The 17,663-nt window shown below is 32.5% G+C and overlaps 1 protein-coding gene across 16 annotated transcripts in view; it reads right to left on the bottom strand.

Annotated features, from left to right (window-relative positions):
• The window catches only part of MAP2 (microtubule associated protein 2), a 310,603-nt gene that overhangs the window by 17,163 nt on the left and 275,777 nt on the right, over positions 1–17,663 (bottom strand). For 15 of the 16 annotated variants that reach the window (XM_030803699.1, XM_030803700.1, XM_030803701.1 and 12 more), the window contains 3 exons: positions 16,593–16,654; positions 11,207–11,354; positions 6,703–7,043 (listed from right to left, as the gene is read on the bottom strand). In XM_030803699.1, the coding sequence (XP_030659559.1) occupies positions 6,703–7,043; positions 11,207–11,354; positions 16,593–16,654 (551 nt within the window). The remainder of the gene's footprint in view (positions 1–6,702; positions 7,044–11,206; positions 11,355–16,592; positions 16,655–17,663) is intronic. The other variant, XM_030803705.1, reaches the window with a different exon arrangement.

The raw sequence follows: 17,663 nt of genomic DNA, 5'->3' as shown, positions 1-17,663 counted from the left end.
TGGCACAAACACATATGGAATCTATTAGAATACCTAAATGAATGTTTTTTGATGAACTGTAATGCATAACTACTATCATGCTCCAAGTAGTACCATGCATGTGAGAATTTAAAATGACTTAAGAGTCTATTTAAATGAAATGGTGCTATATACAAAATCAAGCATGATTTTGTTGCTTCCGGTCTACAAATAAGGACAAAAAAAAAAATCGGTAACTAAGGTAATGCAATACTTTAATAGAAGAGCTGGACCACTAACTCAGCTCTTAAATCCTAGTTCAATATTCTTTTAGATCAGGGGTGTCCAATTTTTTGGCTTCCCCGGGCCACATTGGAAGAAAAAGAATTGTCTTGGGCTACACATAAAATACACTAAAACTAATCATAGCTGATGAGCTAAAAATAAAATCACAAAAAATATCAAAATGTTTTTAAAAAGTTTATGAATTTGTGTTGGGCCACATTCAAAGTCATCCTGCGCCACATGTGGCCCCAAGGGCTACGGGTTGGACAAGCTTGTTTTAGACAATCATGGAAAGTTTCTTTGGATAATAACTGTCATGACATAAAACATTCATAATCATTCAGCAGTGTCACTAAAAGAATGCATCTCTCCATGAATATGGCATAATACATTCATTCAATTTTCAATGCATATTTATTGAGCACCTACTATGTATGGGACATTATGGACAAAATGCACATCATCTCTGACTTCATGGAGCTTATGGTCTAGTAAGTGAAACAAGATAGACATTAAATTACTAATTATACAATGGAATATTTAATGAAAAATGTGGTGAGAAAGTTTGGTTACAGTATAGAGAGTATATCAGATAGAGCAAACAACAGATGTAGGGAAACCAAAAATTAATAACAATTGTGGCAATATCAACAAGAGATCATGTATCCTGCGCTAAGGTAGTGCAGAGCAGAGTGAGTGAAATGGGCAGATTTAAGAGCTATTCAGGGCACAAAATCAGATGGTTAGGATATGAGATGAGAGAAAGTGAGAGGAAAAGTCGACTCTTAGATTTTTGGTTTCGCAATATGAAAGTCCTGTTATTTGAATAGATGTAATAATACTAAAAATAATAATGTAATAATAGCGTAAACTTTCTATACTCAAAGATGTATGTGGCATCAGTCACACTGATGTACTTGCTGTTCCTAGAACATGCTAGGCCTGCCTCTACCTCAGGGTCTTTGGATGTGTGGTTCCCTTTGCCTGAAAGGCTCATTACCTAGTTATCCAAATGGCTTACTTCTTTACTTCCTTGGAGCTTCTATTCAAATATCACCTTCTCATGCCTTTCCTAGCCATCTTATCAGAAATGCAATTTCCTCTTAACATATCCTGAGCCTCTTTCTTATCTTTATTTTTCTCCTTCATATTTAGCACTTTTTTACATATTTTTCTTATATCACTTTTTTTTTTTTTGCTCACCTTTCCTCCTAGAATGTAATGTAAATTCCATGATGGCAAGAATTTAAGAAATCTATGTCTGTTTTGTTCATTGTTATATTTCAGTATGTAGAACATAGCATGGTGTAGTAGGTGCTCAATAAATATTTGTTGAATCAATGGTCAAGTAAAGAAAGGTAAAACTTTGTATTTCTGGAATTATCAAAGAAATAAAAGACAACTCCCCATGTTATTTTTAAGATGCCAAGATTGATGCTATAATATTTCATAATTGATTCTTTATATTATCCATAGAAATTAAAAAGCTAACTAGCTTCTATTTTAAAACCTTAATTTTTAGAATTATTTAAAAAATAACTGTCAATTATAGGAGAAAACAAAAAATAGGATAAAATGCAACATACCTTTCCAAATTTAATGTAGTATATTAATATAACATGTGTTTTAATAGTGTATCAATATAACATGCTATTTGCATTAAATTATTTCATGAACATATAATAAAAGTTTAGAAGCTTCAAATTTCAATCCTGACGTATAAAAAAAAATTTTGGCATGGAAAGCACTGTTAAATAAAATTACCATTTATTTTCATGTTATGAAATGAAAGGTAAAGCAAACAAAAAAGACTAAGGTATACAAAATTACATACTTGCAGATAAGTGACTAATTGTTCATTAAAGACAAAGTATAGACTCTGACTTCATAGCTCAGCCATGGAAGGATGATATTTAATGTCCTATATGCAAGATGCGGGTAATGTGAGAACTTCTGTCTCTTACTCTGTGAAAATGTGAGGGTTGGATTAGAAGGAGATGGATATCTCTGATGTCTAATATCCTTAGTTTAATAGATCCATATAGAACTGAGATATAGAAACTAAGATTGCTTTATTTCTAGAATGTAATGATATGTTTTACAGGTTCTAGTTTAATAGATTTATCTAAATAAAAATTTTAAAAGATGACAGAGCAATGTTGATTGGGAAAGCTGACAAATGTTACAAAGTTCTTTATTTAAAAAGTGAGTACTGTTTTTTCTTTAAAAAGGAGTGACTTGCATGATGATGCCACCATCTGTAGCCTAGCTAACCTGAAAATGACTGACAGTAGTCATTAATGGAGCAAAAGCACATAATTCAGAGGCAATCAATCAGATCCACAGACATGGCCTTGCAGAGATCATGCTCTAACTCACTATCCTATCCAATGAGCAGTAAATGAAAACAACATCTGTGAAACCACTTCTTTAGTAACTTTCAATTATTACAAGGGCATATAACTTGTGCTTTTAAAATTTTATTTATTTATTTATTTATTGAGACAGAGTTTCATTCTTGTTGCCCAGGTTGGAGTGCAATGGCGTGGTCTTGGCTCACTGCAACCTCCGCCTCCTGGGTTCAAGCAATTCTCGTGCCTCAGCCTCCCAAGTAGCTGGGATTACAGGTGTCTACCACCACGCCTGGCTATTTTTTTTTTTTTTGTATTTTTAGTAGGGACAGGGTTTGCCCATGTTGCCCAGGCTGGTCTCGAACTCCTGACCTCAGGTGATCCACCCGCCTTGGCCTCACAAAGTGCTGGGATTACAGGCATGAGCCACCGCACCTGGCCAACTTGTGCTTTTTATACTCATCTTCATAAAGCCAATGGAGAAAAACAAGATATCTGTCAAAACATATAGGAGCATTCCACATAAATCCAAGTAACCATTTTAAAACCTGATTATTAGATAGAAAAGGTAAAAAGCACTATTCCTTGAGTTGTTTCCTAAATTTTTTTTATGCTACCTGTTTAGAGAAATTGCTTGTTTTCCTACCTTTGTTTAACTGAAGCAGCTGTGTTCTTCAAAAGCTAACATTATTTATTCTAAAACTTAGATTTAATGTAGATTGAGAGGCTAGCTACATAGAGCAGTTTCAAATTAATACACTTAATAAGATAGTCTTCCCTATGCCTTGAGTGAAATCGATCAAGCTAATTATCTGCACTGAATCCATGATTGCCCCATTCTTTCCAATAGAATGAATTTGTTTTAGCTGAAAAGATTAGCTTTATTGCCTTCTGTAAAGCTCCTCATATCTTCAGCTAGCTTATCTATTCCATGAGGCATTGATTTGACTCACTGAGCTGAGCCCCTCTGCCAACAGAAATTGGACCTTAACAGAAGAGATAGCTGCTGTAAGCACAAAACCTGTACATACAGAAGAGCAATTAATGTTCAAACTGGAGGCAAATAATTTGGAAAGCTGTTGAGTTCCTAAGATGCATATATCTTTATTATAGATTTCCTCTCCCAATTTTTAGAGATTGCACAAATTTTAAAACCCCAATAATGAAGTCTTCACAATTAAATCATTTGTATACAACCTAATTGCTTCAAATTTTACCACAACAGACCCTGTGCAGAGGAATTAAAGCTACATCTTTAATTTTACTCCCACCTTCTTTAATAAGAATTACATGAATATTTTTCTCAATTCCTAGAGACCATGTATCACTATTACAAAACCTGGCCCATGAAGAAAGTATAGCTCTTGTTCTGTCTTTTTAAATGTTTCTGGGTTGGCCACTATCCATTCAAATGCCTTAGGAAAATCAATTTACAATTGAGAACAATGTGCTAGTGGCTTCAATTTCTTCAACAGTATGCATGTATAGATGCTCAATCATCTAATAAAGGTCTTTAACATGTCATTTTGATAATTTCTAAGAAGCCCTAAAATACTTTTCCTTCAGTCGTTCTATAAGATCTTCAGTTTTACAAGTATGGAAAAAACCTCTCCTCACTCCCTGTATCTGAGATCATACACTGTAAGGAGGCTTTTAAGGGGATAGTGCTGAAGTGTTGAATGATAGGTTTTTCCTACAGACAGTTCAATTGCAATGCGCTATTATTTCCCAATTCATTTTACCCTTTAATTTAAGTGAATTTATACCATCTATCACAAAATAGAAGGCAAATATCTTTCATCTGTTTCTTATCTTGGTGAGGAAATACCTCCTACTTCCGCAAAAAAGTCACCTCATAACTCCACTGTTGTGGATTTCTTCCAAAGTCATCATTGCTGAACTAGGATAATTTTGTAGCAGGTTAACACTTGCCTGATGAAAAAAACAGATTTGCTTCAAATGACACTGTGATTTTGAAGCTATTTTTGTTCTTTCTGTAATTTTTGTGTCATATGTATTTACTAGTCCTTAACTACCATAATCTCTAAGGAAGTTTCAGTTCAGCTCAAAAGTATAAGATATTTTGTATCAATTTTATGAATTACCAAATATAGAAGTCAATTAAAATAAGACACAAAAATACTCAAAACCAGATATGATAAAGAATCGGAAAAAGAAAACAGACGTCTTCACATTTTTTGGGTTGATTGAATCTTAGAGGTTCCTGCAAAGCTGGGGCTAAAACTATTCTTTTTGCCTTTCTTAAGGAGTCCTTCAAAGAAAATCATATATTATAAAATTTCTATGTCAACTTAAAATAATACTTTTCTCTTTTAATTACTTTTTTTAGTTTTAATACAATATCTTGGAGATAATTTGTATTTTCTTGTGATTCTAAGAGGAAACAAATTATTTTAAGTATTAATGTTTTCCAGAATATAATTAAGTAAACTCCACATTTAGTTAAGGAGAATAACAGGACATGGGAATATTTATTTTAAAAGAACTGATTTTTAAATATACATAATAGTTACTCTATTTTAGAGGATAGCTTGTCCAAAGCTAAAATGCAGAACTTTCCAAATGGTACTAAATTGATTTTATTCACCTTACACTTTTAAATTATTTATGCATAAATATAAAGATGATGCAACATTTGAATATTTCCAAAAAGCTCAAAATATTTCCATCTCTTGCATGTGCAAAACTCTGATGAACGCAAGAATAGTTTGAGTTTTTTAGGAATTATAGGCTTATAATTCTGCGTTTTGCTTAAAAATGTTTCTTGTAGCTTCTAGTTTTCATAGCATCTATGAAAAAGTATCTTTCTATGACTCTATTATTATAGAATGTTATCATTGTTCTAAAAGGGCATATTGACCTCTCCCCTCCTGCCCCATTGGTTGATTTTTCTTAACTCTTTGGGCTTTGCCTAACAGAGCCATAATGAGACAGCAAAGAAGTTTGTTGCTAAATGAAAGAGCAACACTGAATTTTTGCTTCATTGGTGAGTAGGAGTGCCTGATAGCTTTACATTTTGGCAAGATCTTTCTTCTAAACTTGCCTGAAAATAGATTTTCTTTGGCATGAAGGAGGGATACCAGAAAGCAGTGGCACAAAATACAAGAGACAAGAAAAAGAGTGGCAGAAAAAAATATTGACGTTAAAAAGGAAAGACTTTCTTGGAATATTGAAAGGGCATTATAAGTTCATTTATGTACAAAGTTACTGTTTTTGTCCTTCTTTCTTTCAAAAAAGCATGTTGTTTTATATCTCTTCAATGACAAAAGTTAAACTATCCTGAATAGATCAATATTATGAGATAAACATTAAATAATATTTGTATTATTTCCTTCCAGGCTAATTGCTTTGTCCAAACATATAGTGTATAAGCAAGGTTCAGGTCAAGACAGAACTCAAAACCCCCTGGTTTGAAAAGGTATGAATGTTTGCTCTGGGGAGCTGAAGTTAAGAGTTAGTAAGTAAGCTTTACTAATAGCTCTATTTAATACAATTAATCTTGAATAGAAGTTCAAAGTCTACAATTTTATTCATCAGAACCATGTGTCTTTTATTATCAACACGAATACCTGCCCTTTGCAACATTTAGGCAATAGTAGCCAGAATTGAAACTCCGGTGAAACATCCTTATTTTGGAGTAAACATGAGGAAATGGTAGAAAATGTCATAGGAAATCCTTAGGGAAGAAAGAAGGAGATAAAATTGGAATCACTAAAAGATAGCCAAATGAGCTCATGGTCAGAAACTAAAATAGAAAACTCAATTTTATATCAGAAATATAACTTTAATCTCAAGTTAAAAAACACAAAGCAACAGAGATACATTCAGAAAAAAAAGTTAGTTAATCAACTAAAAGTTGGTAAAAATTTTTACCCAATAACAAACAGAAGGAATGGGCATGTCATGTGATTTTCATTATATTTCAGAGGCTATCTTCCTAATGCAAAGTCCAAACTCTTAGCAATAAATTGTAACCAGCAGCTCTTTAACACATCTGCTTCCCTTTTAAGAACTGTTAGTTTTCAATATGAAGAAGGCAATGTAATAATTATTTCTGGCAGCAAATATGTGTTCATACAATTCTTACCTGCCCCCCTTTAGGCTGGTATTTGATGTTGTCTGTTGATCCGATTTTGGATTTGACATTCTTCAGGTCTGGCAGTGGTTGATTAATAAGCCGAAGCTGCTTGGGAGTCGCAGGAGATTTTGGAGGAGTACGTATGATGGCGACCTTCTTCTCACTCGGCACCAAGATGGCAGACTTGGGGGTTCCTGGTGTGTGAGGGGTCCTGGGATAGCTAGGGGTTCCAGGAGTGCCTGGTGTGCGTGAAGAATAACTTGGTGGGGTGCCAGGAGTGATGGCAGTAGACCCAGGGGTAGTGGGTGTTGAGGTACCACTCTTTCCTGCTCTGCGAATTGGCTCTGACCCTGTATTAACAAGCAAGACCAAAATCAAACCAGAGTCAGACAGTTCTCCTCAAAACATCCCTCTTCCCATAGATTCTTAGAAGTCACAATATGTTAAATTTCTAAGGTATTTAGAAAACAGTTATTGTAATGATCACTATAGTGCTCAAGAAGCTGAGAGTCTCGTTTCTGAAATCAGGTGCATAACCAGATGGCACTCTTTTGAACACGCATTGCTATCAACACAAAGAAAAAAACCTGATATTTTTTTCTGATTTGTTCTCCTTAATTTTCATTATGGATGTGTCAAAAACTATTTTCTACTTGTGTGACTATTAAGGCAAATGGATCTGCCTTTAGTTGGAAAGCGTTTACACTGCAGACCCATATTTACTGAAGATTCCTTGAATAATATGTAGATCATTCATTCCTCTATGTAGTAAATTCATTCTGGGATCCAGGTGAACATACAATATAGAACCATGTATTTAGGACACATAGTTTTGGTCTGTATAAAAAGATCGGCATTTCAATATTATATCCTTATATTGAGGAACACTGTGAGGTGTAAATGTGTTTATGGAAGCTGTCAGACATTGCTATATCATGTATTCTTTTCATAAGGAAAATTATCTCAGTGCTTCAAACCAAAAAAAAAAAAGTCTATTTCTTGCCTTAGAAACTTGGGATGTCTCAACAATATTTTTCCAGTGAGCCTTGTACCTGACTGTGTTTTCTCCTCTGTTTTCATCACTAGTTTGGCAGTTTGGAGTTAAATCCCAAACCCTGTTAATTACACAGGATCTGAGATGCATTTCTTTGCCTCAAGTTGAGCTCAGCCTCATATTATTATTATTCCCACCCCCCATTTTCCTATCCTATGTTTCTTCCATCTTTTGAATGTGCTTTGAATGACATTTCAAATACTTTTCTGAAAGAATGATAGAAATAAGAATGCAACACCTTATACATTTTAAAGCACTTATGTGAATACCAACCAACTGATAACCAAACAAACATGCACAATACAGTTGTTAGGGGCAGCTCTTATTATTCCTAAGAAATGAGAATATTGAGGCTCATTCACCCAGATGCTACTAACGTCTAAGCCAGATACAATATTTAGCCCCTGAGGATTTATATTTTTAAGCACGCAAATTTCATTTATAACATATTTTATAGAAGGGATACTTTTCATTTTTTACTGCTGATTAAGTAAAAAATTCAATGAATCTTCTGAAATTTTGTAGAGAATAAATACATAACAATTTTAAAGCCACTGAAGTGAAAGGAATCTTAGAGGTCACCTAATGCAATTGATCATAAATATAGGAAGTTCTTTCTGAGAAGTGGACATGTAATCTTTGCTTAAATATTTACAAGATGTGAGCTCGGGAGAGCTTCTTGGACAATTGTGATCTATGGAAAATGTAAATCCGCCCATCGCCATAGGTTCTATCTCCTGGAGAAACACAGAACAATTTTACTTCTTTCAGTGAACAGTTTTCATGTATCAAATGAAAGTGCCCTGTGTCTTTTTGGTCTTCTAACACAGGGCACAAGACAGTTAGACTCTTCAATTGATAATATGAAATGGGATATGAGAAGTCTAAAGTGAGAAATTAGCATGTGTTCTGTGATTTTTATTGCTTTTCACAAGAATTTCAAGACTAGGATGACACAACCACATCCAACTTGGCATTTTGTAACTTCCATGTCCTGGTTTGTTATGCACTAAGTTTGTAATGTAGATGTCTGTCTCTATGTCTGTCTGAATACTCTCTCCAGAAACATTCTTTCTTTCTTGAATGTTTTCTCTATTACTTCACCAGTTTTGAATAGCTCAGATATTCTGGGGAGAGGGATCATCCCTGTATTTTTTGCCATTGTATCTAGCCCTGGTGACTTTAGGGTGAGCTGAATACAGTAGGTAGACAACATATTTTTTAAATAAAATGTATTGAATTCAGAATTCATCAAAGTGTGCTGAGGGGTTTTTTGACTTCATGGAGACTGAATTGAAGCAATATTCTGGATGTGAATAACAATTTTTACTATATGAAATAATTTTTTCTAAACTTCTAAGGAGTCATTTCCATACTTGTAGAAAACACTTTAAGCTTCATAAAAGAAGGTTTTGTGTTACATCTGGAGAAAGAGGATAAACTACAAATATTAAGGCCTTCACACTGCTGTTCAATATATATGATCAATTTTTATTGTAATAAATATGTTCTTCTCATCAAAACAATAAATTTGAATGTTTCCTATTTGTTCTGAAGTTGAAGAGGTTAAACCTAAGATCTAAAACAACTTTTAAGATATTTGTTTACAAGTTACTTGATTAAACTGTGCTTTTATCTTGTCAACTCCTCAATGACAACGGATTTCCTTCCTCTTGGGTGGATGAGCTTCCTGTACAAGATTGTTTCCTTCAAATCTTTTCAATAGCTGCACAAAATGTTAGAACATCCCTGTGTACCATTAAGGGGATGGTGCACAAGTAGAAGTGGGCAGAGTGCTTGCTCCTCCAATCATCTTTATGCCTTTCAGCTATTGATATGTAGAGGTAAAATAGACCCTATGTTTTAAAATTATCAACATGTTAGTTATGTTCACTATCAAATAATACAATGCAAAATGCTTGTAAACATCAGTAAATTTAAAAAGTCAAAATAGAATTGGTGCTGAACATTTAATGAATCAATTCATATACAGATACACTTTAAAAGGCAGAACACAGTGGTTTGAAGAAGTGGATATATGGAGAAAGTGCGATTTTGCTTTTATAGCAACAAATACAAGCATAATTCAAGATGTTCCTTTGGAGACTACTTGGTATCTTTGTCTTGCCTCATACATCCTTGGGGTTATTAATGATGTTCAATTTCAACTCTAGAGATTTAAAGTCTCTTCCCTGGAGAGTACTAAATCTTAAATGCCCTTCCTGCTAATTCATTCAAATAATTTATTTTTGCTATGATAAAATAGTTTTTGTGATTTCAGTGTTCTTAGCACATATTTCAAAGGATGCTAATACTCTAGGAAACTAAATAATGTTGGACACAATTACTCTTATTATAATGAACATTTTTCTTGTAGGCAAAAACTGTTTAAATGCCAATAGTCATATTTAAGTGGGCCAATTATTATTAAAATAAGTGTTGAAGTCAACTATAATGTGATAGTGGTAGCAATTTCCACCATTTTAAAATGGTTTTTAAATGACGCAGATACTCTTCTCCAAATAATTTTACAGAGCAGTTCTCTAGTACTATTTCCTCCCAATAAATGTAGAAAAGACATTAAGACTTCAGGTTGTGAAGTTATCAGTAGGCTGAAAACCAAATTCAACCACTTACGAGCTGTGAAGCACTGCACAAGTTACCCTCTCTAGAGGGTCAGTTTTCTCATCAGTAGATTGAATTGAGTTTATTAATTATTATAATAGTCATTAGTTTTGCTAATTAAATTAGTGAAAAAATGTATCTTAAGAGTTTAGTATCTATACGTGCTCAATAAATGGTAGCTATTTTGGTTGCAACAGAAAAATACTTATGGAAGTAATTTGAATCCATGCTTTACTAGATAGTTTGCCACAATGCAACATATAAGTGTGTAATGATTGGAGCATTATATAAACTGTTATAATTGCCAATCAGTTCATGAATGGGCCATCAATCAAGATAAACTGAAACTATTGCATAGACTATGCTATATTTATAGCTCATTTGGAATGCAAAGTCTTAATGAGTTGAACAGGATCCTAAGTTTTGATTGTCGACTTTCTAGTTAGATTTTACAACTTGGAAATCTAGTAAGTGTTAAGCTTTTATAGATGTATGTTTTTCAAATCCTTGACTTGGTTTCTACATTGATTACTTCTTTAGAATTTTCTTTTATGCTCTAAATTTGAAGCAAAAAGGAAAATATATTCTTAGAGAAATAACTTCATATCAGTCTTAGATAATAGGGTAATATGTTACCATTTCCTCCATCAGTTGTTTTTACTCAAACAGCTATTTTGCACCATCTACATTCTGGATTTTCTGATCCTTAGGGCAAATATAATCTAGTCTTAATGCATGTTTTATTTTTACAAATTAAAATATAAATATAAGTGCTATTCCACTTAAAGGATTTAAAAAGTGCTTAAAAAGGAAGTCAAATCAAAATAAACCTACTGGTGGTCCGCCGTGCTGAAGAAGAGACAGAACTGTTGAGAGAGAAGGAATTCTCATCTCTGTCTCCTGATACACCTCGGCGAGGAGGAAGAATGGAGGAAGGTCTTGGGAGAGAAGAGCGCTTTTCTGGGCTCTTGGTTACTCCATCCTAATTGGAGAAAACAAAAAGCACATTGGGTTCTTGTAACTCTTTAATTTATATGAAGTGATATTGATTTTGCTATTTTCCTCCTGTGCTGATAAATGAATTTCTTTTAATAGAAACTACTGGATTTCACATATTTATAAACATTTCTACTTTATAACTTAGAAAGACTGCATATTTGCCTAGATGTTTTATAAAAATATATTATTTTGGAGTTCTAATAACTGAGTGTGAAGTTCAAGTTCTAAATGATAATATTGGTAAAATAAATGTACTCAAGCAATCTTCAGCAAATTACTAATTTTATTGAAAAATCTTCATTAGCATGATAATTTATTAATCAGAAAGGACAGAGTAGCTCACTGCATGCATAATATTTCTAACAATGACCATTACCATATCTTGTGTGTGTATGTGAAAGGAACTCTTTATAGTTTACATCCTTTTATGATTTGATTCTCACCACAAAACATGATACACATTTTAAAGCTGAAGAAACAAGTTTAATGAGTTTATGTAATTGTTTCAAGACAATTGAGTTGGTAGGTGTCAGAGATGGTATTAAACCCTGATGTATATGATGTTAAGTTTAAATTGTCTATTATATTCTATACAATATAATTTGTTATTATTGTACTATACAATATTATTTCTTATATATTATATATAACAGAATATATTTTGTTTTGTTAGTTTGCATTTGATATTTTACCAGATAATCAAACCATAAATAATAGGTAGCATATCGAGAAAAAGACATATTTTCTACATTTAAAAAATAGGTATACTGTTTATCAAAATTTTAAATTTGTATTTGTTTTTAAAAGGACCTATTGTTTATGTGTCAAACACTTCAGAATGTAAAGTTTTGCTTTCATACATTTCCTGAATTAGGTTCTATAACATAACCTTCTCCCAAATTCTATTTCTTTCTGCACCTTTTATTGACCTGCCGCCTTACCTTGTTCCCTGATTTTGAGTATGGCAAACGGTCTGTGGAGCCTGCTGAGGTGGGCTGTATTAATAAACTGTCAGAAAATGTAGCCCTTTTAGTCGTGCTAGGGCAGGCTGAGCTGTATCTTGGGGACTTTGTGCTACCCTGTAAAGCAGGAATCTTTGACAAGGTAGAATTCTAGCCATGAAAGAAAACAAACAAAAGCACAAAATAAACCAAACTATAAAGTAAAAGGAAGATAAAAAAGAAATATAAACGTATAAGAAACTCAAAGTCTTTTTAATAAGAACACATGATAAATGGTTATAATCAATGATAGAGATGTGTACTTAGATGAGATTTTCATTGAACAGCTCTTTTTAGCCAAAACTAACTTAATAATAGTCATAGAAAAATGTCTAAGAAAACCAAATATCACATGTTCTCATTTATAAGTGGGAGCTAAACACTGGGTACACACGGACATAAAGATGGCAACAATAGACACTGGTGACTCCAACAGTAGGGGAAGGATTGAAAAACTTCCTATTGGGAACTATGTTCACTATTTGGGTGATGGAATCAATATAAGCCCAAACCTCAGCATCACGTAATATACCCTTGTAACAAGCCTGCACATGGACACCCTGATTAAAAATAAAATAAAAAATCTGTTATACAAATAAAACACAAAAATAATGCTAAACCACTTTATTTTCTATTAACCAGGTCTAGAACAGGTATCCATGTTTATTATTTATTATTTGCTCTTCTTTACTTCCAAATGTGATTGTTTATGTTTGGTATGCAGTAGAGACCCACTGGATAATTGCTGAATAAATGATGAGTGGGTGGATACATAGAAGGACAGAAGAAAGAGTAATATTGCTTAGATATGAAGGAATTAGCTTTGTGAAATCCTGAGACCAAAGCAAGTCTCTCTCTCTCTTTAAAAATAGAACAAGCCTTAACATAGAAAGAATGTTACAAGTGACTAGCAAAACTCTCTTTTTGCTGGTTTAAAAAATAATGCTGAGTGCTTAAATTTTGTTGTTTAAAAAATGATTCTATACATAGTTCTCTAATTTAAGGATAATGTATATAAAATATTCTTTTTGGATTCTATGTATATAGTCTCTAATTAATTCATAAGTTTTATAATGATAACACATTTGGAAATATCTTTCAATATCTTATCTGCTGGAATTATTCCTTTAATAAACACAGCCTTTAAGGTGTACATACAATCCATATCTTAATCATGTTTCAAGAACTTTAGAACTAGGTATATTTGAAGCCTAATAATGAAAAAAGTATTTTTAAAGATTGAGAATATTTATTTTCAGGTAATCTACATTGACTTCAACAGAAAATTTTCAGAGTTTATATACAATTAGTTCATTTTATAAGTAAAACACATACTGTGGATTAAGTTATACCATAGAACTAATAACATTTTTACGCAAAGACTAGAGTCTGCATGATGTGTTATGATTCTAAAAAGGAAAGTCAGGACTGAAAAGATGGCCAATGAAAATCACGACTTAATTTACAGGTGTTGATAACCCCTGGGGAGACTGTCTGCAAGTATAATTGGGAAAGATGTATGGCTTTTGGAGAAAGCTATGCCGACGTTCCATATGTCTCATGGGTGATTGTTAAAAATATAGATAAGTATGACAAAGCCAAGGAGATTATTATCTTCAAATAATTAATTTGATTTAACTGTTACAGAAATGACAGATAAAACTGAGATTTTTATCTCAAGTTTTAACCTCTGTAGCTACAACAGAGACATAAGTATTTACAGACTGTACAAATCACTTCTTGTTTTACAGACCCAGTATCTTGAGTGGGAAGTGTAATTGGGTCAGCACAAGTCATTCTTTTTTGATTGATCCTACCCACAAAAGAGTGAATTTCAAAAGTGTGATATAGAAGAGAAAAATAAATTGGATTGCTTGTAGTTAAGAAAGACAACTATTAATGCTAAACAAACAAACAACAGAAAAACTTATCTGAAATGCAGGATTATGGGTGGGTTTGGTTCCTAATAAAGAGCAATTTAAAAAATCATCACAGGCATCCCATAAATATATACACCTAATATGTACCCATAGAAAAAAAATTTTAAGTTAAAAAAAGTGAATCTAAAAGAGCATACAACTACCAAAAAAAATCAGAGAACTGTTCTGATGGATATACTGAATATTAGAGCTAAATCAAATAAAAGTTCCTCGGGGTTTTAGAAAACTTATAGGACAAGGATATGGGATTAGAAAGAAAAAAAGACTAATAAATGAGGAAAAAAGAAAGAATGAAGGGCTAATTTTGCTTCAGAAAGACAAGATGGGCATTTACAAGGAAAAAAGGTTGTTTTGTGTCAGACGATGCCTATGGTTCTGTTCCAAGTGCTGATTCTATCGAGTTACTCAAAGACCAAGGGGCTTAAAAATTTCCTAAAAATGTTCCAAATAATGTCAACCTAAAGGAGGAAAGGTCAGACTTATTTTCTATATCTGCTCCTGAAAACTTCCACCATTCAGTTAATTAAAATAATAATAACTAACAACTATTACCATTTATTAAATGAATTCTATGTTCTAAACATTATACTGCATACTGTTTTATAACATTATTACATTTAATTTTATAACTAACTCATGATATAGGAATTTTGTCTTCCCCTTTATTTTTAGAAAATTAAGAAATAGGAAGAAAAGGATCATATAACTAATAGATGTTCAAGATTTGAACATGATTTGTTTCATAGCCCTACGGCTAACCACCATACATCATTAATTCGGAAACAGAAGGTAAAGAGATACAAATCTTGAAATCACAATGTGTTTATAATAAAGCCTAATATTTACCAAAGCAATAAATGAATTCTGTTGCTTGCCATATGTTCAGGAATATATCTGAAACATTTGTATAAAAATCAAGTATCATCTTTTATCAACGTAAAACCCCTCAGGTTCAAGATCAAAGATTTGCCTGTCATAGGAAATGAATCACTACTTTTCATAATAAATGAAAGTGGAAGTCTAAAATCTTATTGGTTTTTTAGAAGGGTAAACTAAGAATTGTGATTTACATATTATATGTGTTTGCTCAGTCTCAGAATGTTGTTATAAGCTACTAATTAATATCATTCAAATTATTTGTTATAATTTTAGGATTTCATTAGTAGCCTTTTAATTTTTTTCTTTGAATCATAAAGGAGTGAAAATACTTCATGGTGGCTTTGGTCATTAAAATATAGTTAATAATATAAAAATAAAATTCACAGAAAAAATAGAAAAGATTTATAAACATATGAAGAAGTTAAACACCACTAATACAACCAAAATAAATTTTTAAAATAATAATATATGCCATCTCCATAATTTGGCAAATATACAACAATATAAAATATGTAGTAATAATAATAAATATGAACACTCTCCTTATACAGAATGTATAAGTGTGTAGAACCTTTCCAGAGGGCAATTTGACAATATGCAGCAAAAACTTTAAATATAAACATTTTTCTTGAAACAATAATTTCACTAGTAGAAAATTATCTGAAGGAAATAGCATACAAACTGAACTTAGCCAAAAAGTTCTCTACAGTAATATTGTTAAAATACCAACAAAGAATTCTAAAAATCAAATAATAGGAAATTGATTAAGTATATCATCGCAAAGAAATAAAATGCAGTATCATGTAGTCATTAAAGCTTACAAAATGTTCAACGACATGGAAGTACAGTTACTGTTTAATTTAAAAATTGATATACAGTGTTCTCATTTTTGTTGTTAAGCCTATAAATGTATAGAAAAAAATTAGGATTTTACATCAAAATGATAGCTGTGTTTATCTTTATGATAAGGGGATTATAATTGATTTCTACTTCTTTCTGCTTGTGTACAGTGCTTCATTTGGTCATATTTTTATTTTGTAACAAAAACAATGAAAGTGTATTATAAAATACAGTTACTGTTGATTATATGGTTTAATTTGATTCTATGAAAAGTAAACTGGACTTCCTTATTTTTGCCATATCATTGTGCTGCTTTCTATGTTCTTGTCTTACTAGTAAGGAAGCAATCCAGCTGTGTCCTCACCAATTACCATCATATGCCATCCCAGAAGACATTCATCCTTCCATGCCTGGATGCCACGGAGAATCTTCTGGGTGAGCGAACTATTTAAAATGACTTTTAAGAGTAAATATCTAAACATTATCAAAAGTTATTCCCATGTTACAGCTAATACCAAAGGAACTTCAAATGAAGAACAAGGAAAAACTTATTTTACTCACAGAGACTTTGTCCTTTGCCTGTTTAAATACACTGGGAGCCAGAGCTGATTCCCCACCTGCTGCTGTTGAAAATAAAAGACAAACAACCCCAAACTTAGTCGCTAAAAACTCATAAATGCAGTTCTAAATACCTGTAGGATATTCTGTTGTGTCAACAGACTAATGCAAAGCAAAAGTTTGCTTATTATGAGACTCAAATTCAATAACTCAAGTAACCGGAATAACAATAACATAGCATGTGGCTCCAACAGTGTGTGCTAATTAATATAACCCTTTGTCTACCAAAGTGCAGGTAAGCACACCACATAATTTTTCTATTGATTACCAATGTATCTTTGAGTCACTAGTACGTAAGGATAGATCCTTTAGAACAGAAGTTACAGAACAGCAATGTGAATGTTGCAAAATTTGAGGAAAAGAACATTGATTGGTTTCTGGGGTTCACATGATATACAGAAGAGGGTTCATAGAGAGTTCCAAACCCTCTTCTTGCTCTGGAAGCCACTGGCATACCCATAGATATTTCGGTATTTTACATTTCAAACTGTCATGATCAGCCAACCCCTTTCCCTTTGTATCCCTTCATTTCACAATATGAATGACATACTTGTTTGATATGAAAATGCCACATGAGAAGGGAACAAAAATAGTTTGTCAAGAACGGAAAACACGAGAGAAAATTTACGTTCAGTAAATACAGAACATGTTCTACACATGCACTTCCTGTATGAAATTATTACCACATCTGTTACTGTTGTTTCTCTTGCTGCTGTTTTATGCTTCTGGTTTCAATTTTAAACTCCATTATCTCTAGCACATTTTGGTTGATGACTTACCTGAGGTGGCTTAGCTCTCATGATTTAAAACAATCCTTTGTGGTTTGGAAAACCATCTATGTTTGAAATTTGGGCTTAGAAGATAAAATAATCAAGCTTGTGTGTTTATTCCTCCTTAATTTTCATTCATAAAATAGAAACCCTCAGAAAAAATATGTATCCTTATAAGCCCTGTGAATAAGTTCCAAAAAGGTATTTTTATGACAGGTACAGTTCTGACACAAACATAATAACT

The sequence above is a fragment of the Nomascus leucogenys genome, chromosome 22a (genome assembly GCF_006542625.1).
Source record: "Nomascus leucogenys isolate Asia chromosome 22a, Asia_NLE_v1, whole genome shotgun sequence".
NCBI classification, from domain to species: domain Eukaryota; kingdom Metazoa; phylum Chordata; class Mammalia; order Primates; family Hylobatidae; genus Nomascus; species Nomascus leucogenys.
This window is presented reverse-complemented; position numbering and strand designations above follow the sequence as displayed.